This window comes from Lingula anatina, chromosome 5 (genome assembly GCF_051362555.1).
Source record: "Lingula anatina isolate TDL-2025a chromosome 5, LinAna3.0, whole genome shotgun sequence".
Classification (NCBI taxonomy): Eukaryota; Metazoa; Brachiopoda; class Lingulata; order Lingulida; family Lingulidae; genus Lingula; species Lingula anatina.
Genome location: NC_141771.1, coordinates 22021930 through 22035033, shown reverse-complemented (window position 1 = coordinate 22035033; position 13104 = coordinate 22021930). Strand labels below are relative to the sequence as shown.

At 37.6% G+C, this 13104-nt stretch overlaps 2 protein-coding genes across 3 annotated transcripts in view; both read right to left on the bottom strand.

The window, feature by feature from the left end:
- The window catches only part of LOC106181227 (cytochrome P450 2D14-like), a 6298-nt gene extending 222 nt beyond the window's left edge, over positions 1-6076 (bottom strand). The window contains exons 1-8 of one of the 2 annotated variants that reach the window (XM_013565553.2): positions 5231-6042; positions 4457-4688; positions 2817-2925; positions 2273-2426; positions 1913-2049; positions 1414-1510; positions 717-923; positions 1-482 (exon numbers count right to left, since the gene is read on the bottom strand). The exon at positions 1-482 is cut by the window's left edge and continues 222 nt beyond it. In XM_013565553.2, the coding sequence (XP_013421007.2) occupies positions 301-482; positions 717-923; positions 1414-1510; positions 1913-2049; positions 2273-2426; positions 2817-2925; positions 4457-4688; positions 5231-5615 (1503 nt within the window). In that variant the 5' untranslated portion in view covers positions 5616-6042 and the 3' untranslated portion in view covers positions 1-300. Of the gene's footprint in view, positions 483-716; positions 924-1413; positions 1511-1912; positions 2050-2272; positions 2427-2816; positions 2926-4456; positions 4689-5230 lie in introns of both variants that reach the window. The other variant, XM_087013526.1, reaches the window with a different exon arrangement.
- Positions 6077-7233: 1157 nt separating this feature from the next.
- Positions 7234-13104, bottom strand: LOC106181211 (cytochrome P450 2J4-like). Its single transcript, XM_087013527.1, has 8 exons — positions 11980-13104; positions 11221-11452; positions 10563-10671; positions 10001-10154; positions 9348-9484; positions 8734-8830; positions 7981-8187; positions 7234-7746 (listed from the first exon to the last, which is right to left on the bottom strand). The coding sequence occupies exons 1-8, from the start codon at positions 12266-12268 to the stop codon at positions 7565-7567; spliced, it is 1407 nt and encodes a 468-aa protein (XP_086869653.1). The 5' UTR covers positions 12269-13104; the 3' UTR covers positions 7234-7564.

Below are 13104 nucleotides of genomic sequence, written 5' to 3'. Positions count from 1 at the left end.
AGTTTATCGTTTCAATCCGTGTATATGTGCAACCGTGGCACGACAACAAATGTATTGTCCTTTTAAAAGACTTTATTCCAACAGATCTTGCTACATAGAATATAGTACTTTCTTCACGTCCGATCACTGATGTATCTTTTTAGTATAGATTCACGTGGCACAAAAAGAGCGCTAACACCACCTATACGAAATCATTACGTCTATTTACATACTATAGTTACTTATACAAAGGTACAATGCACTATTACATATTATTATTAATATGTACATGTACATGCAATTGCTCTATTACATTAAATTCTAGCGCCTAACTGCGCACACATTGTAATCGTGTGGCGTGAAAGTGATAGTGTTTAGACCCTCCACTCCACTGGGCGGGTTCTCCCCCTCCGGTACCTTGAAGATGAAGTTCTGAAGCAACGTGGTGAAGAAAATGAACGATTCCATTTCAGCCAGTCCCTTACCAAGACAAACACGAGGCCCTGAAATACAAATAACACATCACAATGAGAAAGTGTACACTAAATTACATAAATAAATTTATATAAATAATGAAGATAAAGTGGCTCTTATGTATTTCTCATTAGATCGGATTTAAGCAATTCTGAATTTCTTTAGGTGACAAGGTTTAGTTGTTTACATAGAGATAAAGAAGTAATGATTTCACTTATGTGCCACTGCATGGTAACATGAAGGTCGAATATTAAGTAACGAACCTATGGAAAATGGTATCATTTTGTCCGACTTGATCACTTTACCATCGCAATCAAGCCATCTTTCTGGTTTGAAGTTGTAAGGATCCTCGAAGTTATTCTTATCGTGAAGAACCCGGTACAAATCTCCCAGTATTATGGTGTCCTTGGGAATGGTGTATCCGGCCAAAGTTGTAGTTTCACTGGTGGCATGGGGACCACCCATGGGAACTGATGACATGGAATGAAAGATTTTTCGTTCTTGAAGGAATTCATTTGAATGGAGACAACGGCGTGACGTCATACAAGACTCGACAACTTGCGAGAATTCACGAGAGGTTGGGTAATATTTTACAGCGATAAGGGTGGGACGCTTTGTAACGAGAAGATCAGATTAGAAAGCAACTTATCAGTGACACCAAAGGTAAAATCGATTCTGTTCTGCAATAGACTAATTGACCGAACTACCCGTAAATAAATTATGCGTGCTTCTATTCGTTGCCGTAACACCCACTCTTCTCCATAAGTTTGTTCAGACGAGAAGTACGTGTATTTCCATCCATGAAACAGGACCAGAAATCCAACAAATTCTTTTCTTCTTTTTCTTTTTTTTTTTTTCATTTTATGACTTACATGTCGCACCAATCCAAGACGGTATTTAATTAAGCAGACACTGATGTATCGGTACTTTTATTAAATAAAGTGCAAATAAGTTACTGACCAACAGTAGACATGCGAAAGACCTCCAAGATGGTTGCTTCAGTGAATGGCATCCTGGCCTTGTCCTCCATCTTGGCGACACGACCTTGACCTATGACCTTAGATAAAAAATATATTAACCAAACAAAGTATATCATATGGTTACGAAACACGTGCTTTAATTTAGTTACATTTTACGATTACTGACTTTGGCTGAGATCACCTCTTGGCTCGGTTCAAAGTGGAGATAGCGAAGTGGGGTAAATTGACTGACGCCGAAGATTCACTATCCCAACTGACTGAAACATAGTTTAAAACAAGTAATGAAAACCAGCTGACGTAGTGAACAGAGAGATCTAATATGAATGTGTTGGCTACGGGAGGTCAACCCACTTAACAATTTGCCTCACGTGACTGCCTCTCCACAAAACGGTAAACGCCAAGAATAAAGAACCAAAGAAATAAGAACACAAGATCATCTAAGATTCCAGCTCTTGTTCATTTATATCTTGGGTCGTTACCTGATCAATTTCCTGCTGAACCCTCTTCTGTACATTCGGGTGATTTACCATATGAACCAGGGACCATCTCAAAGTATTAGCTGTTGTGTCCGTTCCTGCCGAATATAGATCAATTATGATGCGGAACACGTTCCATTCTGAAATTAATAACGCCAATAATGAACTTAAAACAAATATAATAATAATAATAATAATAATAATAATAATAAGTAGACAAAGATTACAATCAATGGGCGGTGATTACAATCAGAGAATCATCGATATTTGATCGAGCGGTACGTTTTAAAAACAGTCGTCTGCTAAATCACATCAAGTCGGGATCAGATTTGTACGTGAAATTGTCATTTAACGGTTACATACCTGTGAAAATTTCTGGATCTAACCTGTCTTGAGTGACCTTTATATAGAGGTCAATGAAGTCCCGGATGTCAGTTGGATCAAAGGACTGGCGGTGTCGTTCTACTTCCTGTCTTATCAAACTATAGAATTTATCCACGAGGACGAATTTCTTTTTCTGAAATGAAAGTTACCTAATTTTGTTTGAATCGAATAGCACTTTTGTGATATGTTGCAACAGGCTTTTATATAATACAAAATTTACAATTAGTCGACGAGGGCGAATATATTTTACATATGAAAAATTTTTTTTTAATGATAAAGGAATCGAAATATATTCTTGTGGTTTAAGGCACACACTTTGTCAAACAAACTTTACAAGAAAAGTAAAAGTATTGTTCCGACAATGGTCTGATTTCGAAACATATGAATTTATTTAGTATTGCTCAAAATTTAATGGCAAAATATGACACCAGCAATGAATAGGAAATGAAGAAGAATATATAGGTGAATAATAAGCACTGTGTAAAAGGTCTTAAGCAAAATATTGCGAATAATTCCATTTTACCGGAAAAAGGAAGCGCGCCAAGTTGGAAAAGGATAGTGGTCCTCCTTTGTTCATTCTCATGGCTTCCTCCAAAACTGACAACATCTTTGGGGTGTCTTCATAGTCATATCTGAAATCATGTTTAAGGAAATTGTCACTTTTAGAAAATACAGAAGAAAAAAACATAGTGGACACCATCCGAGAAAGCATAGAAAGAGCACTGCGCGACGTCACACGAGATTTTGAAACGAGAATTCGCGTGTGGTGGAGCTTTTCAGCAGACAAACACCCAAACCCAAATTAATTCAAAGTTGTTGAATTTTTTTACATGTGCATAGAACAAAATTCCACGACTGCCTCAATTTAAATTCAAATTTCAATTTTTATACCCCGTATATATATATATATATATATATATATATATATATATATATATATATATATATATATACGGGGTATAAAAATTATATATATATATATATTGTAATGGTTCAGTCATGGTAAATTAGACATGTCGTAAGGATGTTTAACATTTTAACTGTAACCCAAGGGGCTTTGTATAATGGCTAATACTAGGTAACGTATGTTTCATTTTGTTCAAGTACTGGGTGCTAGAGAAAATGTTTTCTTTTGCTGACCCAAAAATATATTGTGATTCCATGATAGTTTGACATTTCTGATATAATATTTGGAGCACGAGAGCAAAAATAATTTGATAAATCCTTATTTTACTGTCGGCAGGGTGTATTTTTCCCGGTTTTTTAAATATTTAGGGACAAGCAAACTAAAGTTGATCAAAGACAATTAACTGCTCTATACAGAAGATCATTATAATTTTTACAACGTTATACTTGTAGGAGATAAATCAAAGACCAAAACCAGTGATGATTGAATTTTCAAAGTGAGTAAAACGTTTCACAGTTGGACTTTTTGCATTTGTGACAGTAACGTATGTTCCTTTTTGGGGTAGGACGATGAATTATTTTTTATTATTCAAGGTTCCAGGAGAGTGAAACTTTGATACAAACTTCTTCATGTGGGACCTTAAAATAATCAAACATAGTCTGCAATCTGAGCACTAAATATATTTAATAGCATGCCTGCGACATCAAATATTGCACCTCTATATTGGGTTTGGGTGTAAAGTGAAACACACTATGGTGGGAGATTCGTTTAAAGAAGCAATTCAAAGCTGTTATACAATAGATGTATGTTTGAAAAAACGTACCATGTTCAAGTTTGTCAACCGTTTTAACATAGTATACATTGGCGGATTTAGGACAGATGTGTCAGACCCAGCTCTTCGATTTCGGACATAAAATCACACTTTTGACTAGCTGAATTATAGTTCTAAACCGTATGTGGCACTGTTTGCCCTCTAAAATATTTGAAGCCTTTCAATTGGCTACGAACCCCACGTCAACTTTACAATAAGGGGGTGGGGCGAGGGTCGGCTTCGCATCTGGGGTCTGTCGGATCCCCTTCATATAATCCTGGATCCGCCCCTGGTATAGAACTTCCTTTATGAATTGTCTGGCTTATTTATTTTACTTACATTTCTACACCGTACTACCGGCAGTATATACATATATACTCTGCAAATTCATTTAAAACATCTTAAATATTTTAATAGTTGCTAATAAGTGTAGCTATTCAGTTACCTAGCTCCAAACACTACGATAGAAATAATGTTGTTGACAGCTTTTCCAACCCTATCCCTTGGAGAGAAAGCCTTTCCATTTTCATCTTCAATGTTTTGCACCAAATATCTGGCCTCATCCTGAATTTTTTCTTGTAAACTTTTTCTCCCAAGGCCGAAATCTCGAAGAGACGAGAGTGTGAATCGCCTCAGCTCCTTCCATGCGTGTCCATTTTTCAAGATAACCCCAGCACCTACATTTTAGATATAATTAAAATATTTTATGACTCAGTTACCCAAATACCCTCCATTAATAACAAAAACAGACACGATAATGGAGACGGAGAAAAACACAAAAACATTCAAACACACACGCGGGCGCACACACAATTATCATCATCACACAAGCGCCCACACAAACCCACACTCACACACACACGCACACATGCTGAAATGCTGAACTACTAAATTATTGCTTGTTACTTCCGTTGCTTTATGTAAAACCCAAGTTGACATTCCCTTCATATACATAAAATATATCTGGTCATGCGGTGCGGACTTCACATCATTCACTTACGTCTGTCCCTAAATAATTGTGAGAGCATGTACCGATGTTGCATATGGTGGATTGGGGGGTATGTAGGGGTACGCCCTTCTCCATCCATTAAATCAATTAAAATTTTAATAATTTCAACCAAACAATATCAGGTTGTTTACTATCCGTGCCCTACTTATGTTAAACTAATAGAATCCTTGACTACGGGAAATCTAATTTAAATAAAATCACTTTATTTACCGTCTTTTCCGACTACTCGTCTTATAAGATATAACCAAGTAGGCCTAGCACTGACTGTAGCTGCATTCTTCACGAAAGCCTCTTCAATCAGCTCATAAGTCCCAAGCATTATAATGTGTTGTTCACCAAGTTTGATGTGCATGATATCTCCGTATGTATCATACCATGGAAGAAGATCTGTCGGTTGTCGTCTTCTACCGCTGATCATCAGCTGAGGGAGACATCCCACCACGGGGAAACAGACAGGTCCGGGCGGCCAGTTCACCCGAGAATTGCTGGACGACAGAATCCACAGACTTAACAACAACACTACCACGAATATCAAAACTGTCGGCAAACCAAGGGTTGTAAAAAACTCAGAGAAACTCTGGACGATGTTGGTCATTTTGAATTCTACCGTTACAGCAACCTCTCAAGTATTTTTGAGAGCTAGAAGGCAAAAGGGATATACCGCTATAAGGCCTTATGCATGTATCCTACCTGTACACGGGACAAGGTCAATACTGGACGCCTTTATGTGCTATGTACGTGAGTGCTTGCAGGTATTACTGTAGAGGCGTATTTGGCAATCCAACGTCACTGATTTAAAGAGATGGCCAGATTTCACACGTAAGTTCAAGGAATGATTAAACAACCAAACGCAAAATCATTTCGTCTGTCTCAACCCACCTACAGCCTAGAGAGCATGCACATATTAGTGACAGTCAATGAAATCGCATCATGTATTAATCAAATAATATCTTAAGTTCCTTTGGCATATTAAGAAAATAACAGATTTTGTGTTAAATATGACCCATTATTCAGTCTCACAAGGTGAAATAAAGGTCAGAAAAGATGCAAGCTCACATGAACAAATGTCTTTTGGTCCCCCCAGCCTCTAGCATCCAAGGGCCCGCAGTCGCTCTTCCAGTTTTCTGATGCATTTTCATTGACTGTCAGTAGATATTTACAGATTTTATACCAGAGACCAGCCAAGTTATGGCAATGGCATATATTAACTCTCGCTAGCTATAGACAAGTGTATCGAATTAACTAAAGACATTACTGTGAATATCTAGTCAAAAATCCAACTGTACGTGACTTTGGGTAGGGGTCTACTAACAGGGGCGGATCCAGGATAATTTGAAGGGGGGTCCAGAACGACAGGCGTAGGATGCGGAGCCGACCATCTCCCACTTGGTGTGGTATATGGTGCTCAAGGCCCTGATTTTTTTTTTTTTTGTGTGTGTCTGAGTGTGTGTGTGTGTGTGCTTTGGAGAGCAAACAGTGCCTTTTGGTACGGTTTAGAAGTATGATTAATATTAACATATTAATCACAAAACCCATGAATTAATCAACACACCGCGCAGTTATTTAGCACCAGCAAAGTGATACCTAGCACTAACAATTCATCCGCTCTGGTAGTGCTGGTAATTTTATGGCTTATATGGTTAAAATGGCTGTTAGTGCTAAAAGAACTGCGGGTACTGTTAGTAAACGCGTATTTCGTTTATGAGGCCTGAGTATTTACACGCGTGATATCTTATTCAGATTCAATTGACACTACCCTGGTCTCCTTTTGTAATGAAATAGCAGCGTGTATTATTTTTATTACCTCCGCCAAGGATGTTATGTTTTCACCCCTGTTTGTTTGTTTGTTTGTTTGTTTGTTTGTCATCAACATAACTCAAATGTTATGGACCGATTTTGATGAAATTTTCAGGAACTGTCAGAAGTGGGCCAAGGAACAGATGATTAGTTTTTGGTGGTGATACGGATCAATAATCAATCAATAATCAAATATCAATGATATCAAAAAATTTAGGGGTGGGGCATTGGGTAGAGACTTTGCTGCCTTGGCGGATGTCTGCGCTCTTGGAGTGCTTTTCCAGTTATCATTGTTGTTGTTGTTGTTGTTTTTGTTGATGTTGTTATTGTTATTTTGTTATTTTAATAACAAAATAACAACAACAACATCAACAAAACTTTTAAAAGTTTGGATGTTCATTTATCAATTCTAGAAAGCATAGGGATTAAAAAACATATAAAATCAATATTTTGATGATATTAACAGAAACCCTGGTAAACTGAACGGCAATAGTATAGTTGATCAACTGATAAATATACGTAGTATTTGACATTGTTCAGGGAACATATGTTTTTGCAGACCTCCCGTTTGAGAGTTTTGGTGCTATAAATGCCTGAGGCACTTCGATGCTTATAAAAATATTCACTGTCTTTAGTTGGCTGTCCCCTTCTTTAAATCATATCCATGCAATTTATTTACTTCAGTTTCAATATATGTACTGAAATAAATACTTTCTGGTGCTTAGTTTTTGATACCCTCCTTTAATTCTAGCGCCTAACTGCGCACACATTGTAATCGTGTGGCGTGAAAGTAATAGTGTTCAGACCCTCCACTCCACTGGGTGGGTTCTCCCCCTCCGGTACCTTGAAGATGAAGTTCTGAAGCAACGTGGTGAAGAAAATGAACGATTCCATTTCAGCCAGTCCCTTACCAAGACAAACACGAGGCCCTGAAATACAAATAACACATCACAATGAGAAAGTGTACACTAAATTACATAAATGAATTTATATATATAATGAAGATAAAGTAGCTCTTATGTATTTCTTATTAGATCGGATTTAAGCAATTCTGAATTTCTTTAGGTGACAAGGTTTAGTTGTTTACATAGAGATAAATAAGTAATGATTTCACCAATGTGCCACTGCATGGTAACATGAAGGACGAATATTTAGTAACGTACCTATGGAAAATGGTATCATTTTGTCCGACTTGATCACTTTACCATCGCCATCAAGCCATCTTTCTGGTTTGAAGTTGTAAGGATCCTCGAAGTTTTTCTTATCGTGAAGAACCCGGTACAAATCTCCCAGTATTATGGTGCCCTTGGGAATGGTGTATCCGGCCAAAGTTGTAGCTTCACTGGTGGCATGGGGACCACCCATGGGAACTGATGACATGGAATGAAAGATTTTTTCGTTCTTGAAAGGATTTATTTGAATGGATACAACGGCGTGACGTCATACAAGACTCGACAACTTGCGAGAATTCACGAGAGGTTGGGTAATATTTTACAGCGTGTAGGGTGGGACGCTTTGTCGCGGGAAGATCAGATTAGAAAGCAACTTATCAGTGACACCAAAGGTAAAATCGGTTCTGTTCTGCAATAGACTAATTCGACCGAACTACCCGTAAATAAATTATGCATGCTTCTATTCGTTGCCGTAACACCCTTTTTATACTCTTCTCCATAAGTTTGTTCAGACGAGAAGTACGTGTATTTCCACCCAGGAAACAGGACCAGAAATCGAACAAATTCTTTTCTTCTTTTAATTTTCCTTGTTTTTCCAATTTATTACTTACATGTACATGTCGTCCCAATCCAAGACGGTATTTAATTAACCAGACACTGATGAATCGCTATTTTTGTTAAATAAAGATTTTTTACTGGCAATTTCAATTTGAAATATGTAAAAAGTGCAAATAAGTCACTGACCAACAGTAGACATGCGAAAGACCTCCAAGATGGTTGCTTCAGTGAATGGCATCCTGGCCTTGTCCTCCATCTTGGCGACACGACCTTGACCTATGACCTTAGATAAAAAATATTTTACCAAACAAAGTATATTATATGGTTATCAAACACGTGCTTAAATTTAGTTACATTCTACGATTACTGACTTTGGCTAAGATCACCTCTTGGCTTGGTTCAAATTAGCGAAGCGGGGATAATTGACCGACGCCAAAGATCCACTATCCCAGCTGACGGGAAGTTAATACCAAGTACCAGCTTTGGTATGCGATTACGTATTTTAATTAGTGAAAATGATTAAATCACATTCAGAACTGCTTAATGAATTCCAGCTCATGTGGTGGCCATAGAGATCCAATATGAATGTGTTGGCTATGGGAGGTCAACCCACTTACAATTTGCCTCACGTGACTGCCTCTCGGCAAATTAGTAAACGCCAAAATTCATGAACATTTATTACAAACAAAGAGGCTTAATTAATTGAACACATCTTTCATTCAGAATAAAGATTCAAAGAAATAAGAACACAAGATCATCTAAGATTCTCGCTGTTGTTCATAAATACTGTGGGTCGTTACCTGATCAATTTCCTTCTGTACCCTCTTCTGTACATCCGGGTGATTTACGATATGAACCAGGGACCATCTCAAAGTATTAGCTGTTGTGTCGGTTCCAGCCGAATATAGATCAACTATGATGCGGAACACGTTCCATTCTGAAATTAATAACGCCAATAGAGAACTTAAAACAAAGATAATAATAATAATAATAATAATAATAATAATATTAAGAATAAGTAGACGAAGATTACAATCAATGGGCGGTGAAAACAATCAGAAAATCATCGATATTTGATCGGGCGGTACGTTTTAAAAACAGTTGTCTGCTAAATCACATCAAGTCGGGATCAGATATGAACCAGGGACCATCTCAAAGTATTAGCTGTTGTGTCCGTTCCTGCCGAATATAGATCAATTATGATGCGGAACACGTTCCATTCTGAAATTAATAACGCCAATAATGAACTTTAAACAAATATAATAATAATAATAATAATAATAATAATAATAATAATAATAGGTAGACGAAGATTACAATCAATGGGCGGTGATTACAATCTGAATATCATCGACATTTGATCGGGCGGTACGTTTTAAAAACAGTCGTCTGCTAAATCACATCAAGTCGGGATCAGATCTGTACGTGAAATTGTCATTTAACGGTTACATACCTGTGTAAATTTCTGGATCTAATCTCTCTTGAGTGACCTTTATATAGAGGTCAATGAAGTCCCGGATGTCAGCCGGATCAAAGGACTGGCGGTGCCGTTCTACTTCCTGTCTTATCAAACAATAGAATTTATCCACGAGGACGAATTTCTTCTTCTGAATTGAAAGTTATCAAACTTTGTAAGACGAATAGCGTTTTTGTGATTTTTTTAACATAAATCTTGCAACAGGCTTTTATAAGAACCAAATACAAAATTGACAATTTGTCCACGAGGGAGAATGTATATTTTCATATGAAATAAAACTTTGTTGAATTATGTAAGAATCGAAATATATTCTTGTGGTTTAAGGCACGCACTTTGTCAAACAAACTTTACAAGAAAGGTAAGTACGTGTGCCTACAATGGTCTGATTTCGAAATATATGAATTTATTTCGTATTGCTCAAAATTTAATTGCAAAATATGACACCAGAGACGAATAGGAAAAGGAGAAAAATATAAAAATGAATAATAAGCACTATGTAAAAGTCCTATGCTAGATATTGCAAATAAATCCATATTACCGGAAAAAACAAGCGCGCCAAGTTGGTAAATGCCATGGGTCCTCCTTTATTCATTCTCACTGATTCCTCCAAAACTGACAACATCTCTGGGGTGTCTTCGTAGTCATATCTGAAAGCGTTTTAAGGAAATTGTCACTTTTATAAAATAAAAAAAAACATAACGGACTTCATCCGAGATGGGTTTGAAAAAATACTGCGTGATGTCACAAGAGATTTTGAAACGAGAATTCGCGGGTGGTGAGGCTTTTCAGCAAATAAACACCCAAACCCAATATAGAGGTGTATTTCACATGCTATGTGTCAAAAAAATAAGATTGAATAATTCAAAGTTGTTGAATTTTTTACAATATGTGTATGGAACAAAAATCCACGACTGTCTCAATTTAAATTCAAATTTTAATTTTTATACCGCGTTCCGATATATTAATATATATATTAATGGTTTAGTCATGGTAAATTAGACATGCCGTACGGATGTTTTTATAAATATATGTAACTCCAGGGGCTTTGCGTCATGGCTAATACTAGGTAACGTATGTTTCCTAGAAAAATTGTCAAAATGTTTCATTTTGTTCAAGTACTTGGAGTATATACACATAACCTCCTCCGCAAATTATTCTTAATTTTTTCTAGTTGCAAAGTGTAGCTATTCACTCACCTAACTCCAAACACTACAAAAGAAATAATGTTGCTGACAGCTTTTGCAACCCTATCCCTTGGAGAGAAAGCCTTTCCATTTTCATCTTCAATATTTTGCACCAAGTATCTGGCCTCATCTTGAATTTTTTCTTGTAAACTTTTTCTCCCAAGGCCGAAATCTCGAAGAGACGAGAGTGTGAATCTCCTCAGCTCCTTCCATGCGTGTCCATTTTTCAGGATAACTCCAGCACCTGCAGTTTAGATATAATTAAAATATTTTATGACCCAATTTCCCAAATACCATCTATTTTATTATTTTATATTAAAATAACAAAAGCAGACACGAAAGTGGAGACGGAGATAAACACAAACACAATCAAACACACACGCGTGCGGGTGCACACACAATTACACGCACACATTCATGCACAGGTGTCGAAATGCTGAACTACTAAATGGTGCACGCTTCAGTTGCTATCTGTAAACCCCAGTTGACATGGCCTATAGGCTATCTACATAAAAGACATCTGGTCAAGCGGTGCGGACTTCACACTGCACACTTAAGTTTAAGTGTGTTCCTAAATAAATGTGAGCGCATGAGCCAATGTTGGATTTGTTTGGTAGATTTGGGGGGGGGGTATACGCCCTTCTCCATCCATTAAAAGTATAATGATCAAAACCAAACAATATCAAGTTGTTTGCCTTCCGTGCACTATATATTATACTAATAGTATCCTTGTCTACTTGAAAGCTAAAAAGTTGAAGTCACTTTATTTACCGTCTTTTCCGACCAATCGTCTTATAGGATATATCCAGGTAGGCCTATCACTGACTGTAGCTGCATTCCTCACGAAAGCCTCTTCTATCAGCTCATAAGACCCAAGCATTATCATGTGTTGTTCACCAAGTTGGATGTGCATAATATCTCCGTATGTATCGTACCATGGAAGAAGATCTGTCGGTTGTCGTCTTCTACCGCTGATCATCAGCTGAGGGAGACATCCCACCACGGGGAAACACAGAGGTCCGGGCGGCCAGTTCACCCGAGGATTCCTCAACGACAGCATCCACAGACTTAACAGCAACACTACCACGAATATCAAAACTGTCGGCAAACCAAGGTTTGCAAAAAAACTCAGAGAAACTGTGTACGACGTCAGTCATTTTGGATTCCACAGTTACAGCACCTTCTCCAGTATTTATAATAGTAAGAGCTATAACGGCGGTAGGGATATGCCGCTGTAAGCCCTAATGCATGTATCCTACCTGTACACGAAACAAGGTCAATACTGGACGCCTTTATGTGCTATGCTTATGTGCTTTTTTAACGTCACTAGCATAAAGAGATGGCCAAATTTCACACGAAAGTTCAAGGAATGATTTAACAACCAAACGCGAAAGAACATCGTCTGTCTCAACCCAACTACAGTCTTGAGAGCATGCATATATATTTCCATTTCTTATATCAGAGACCAGCCAGGTTATAACAACACCATACATTAACTCTCGCTAGACAGCAAACTGTATAGAATTAATTGAAGACAACACATAGGTGTGAATATCTAGTGAAAAATCCAACTGTACCTGACGTTGGTGGAGGCCAGTGTCAGACCTTATAATTATAAACGGATTAGGCGTTTACTAACAGAGGCGGATCCAGGATCATTTGAAGGGGGTCCGGAACGACCGTCGCCCCCTTGGTGTGGGGTTTGGGGCCTGCTCAAGGGCCCCGAATTTTGTGTGTTTGTGTTTGTGTGTGTGTGTGTTTTAGAGAGCAAACAGTGCCTTTTGGTACGGTTTAGAAGTATGATTAAGCTAGTCAATATTCTATTATATATTTTTCAGAAGTCGAAGGGGGAACAGTACCCCCCCTGACCCCCTTCTCCTCTAAAGTCGCCACTGT

Coding starts and splice junctions, on each gene's coding strand:
- LOC106181211 (XM_087013527.1), bottom strand. CDS start 12,268: ATGCTGTCGTTGAGGAATCCTCGGGTGAACTGGCCGCCCGGACCTCTG. Junction 11,453..11,979: donor ACGATTGGTCGGAAAAGACG/GTAAATAAAGTG, acceptor TCTAAACTGCAG/GTGCTGGAGTTATCCTGAAA. Junction 8,831..9,347: donor TACAGAAGGAAATTGATCAG/GTAACGACCCAC, acceptor TTTTTATCTAAG/GTCATAGGTCAAGGTCGTGT.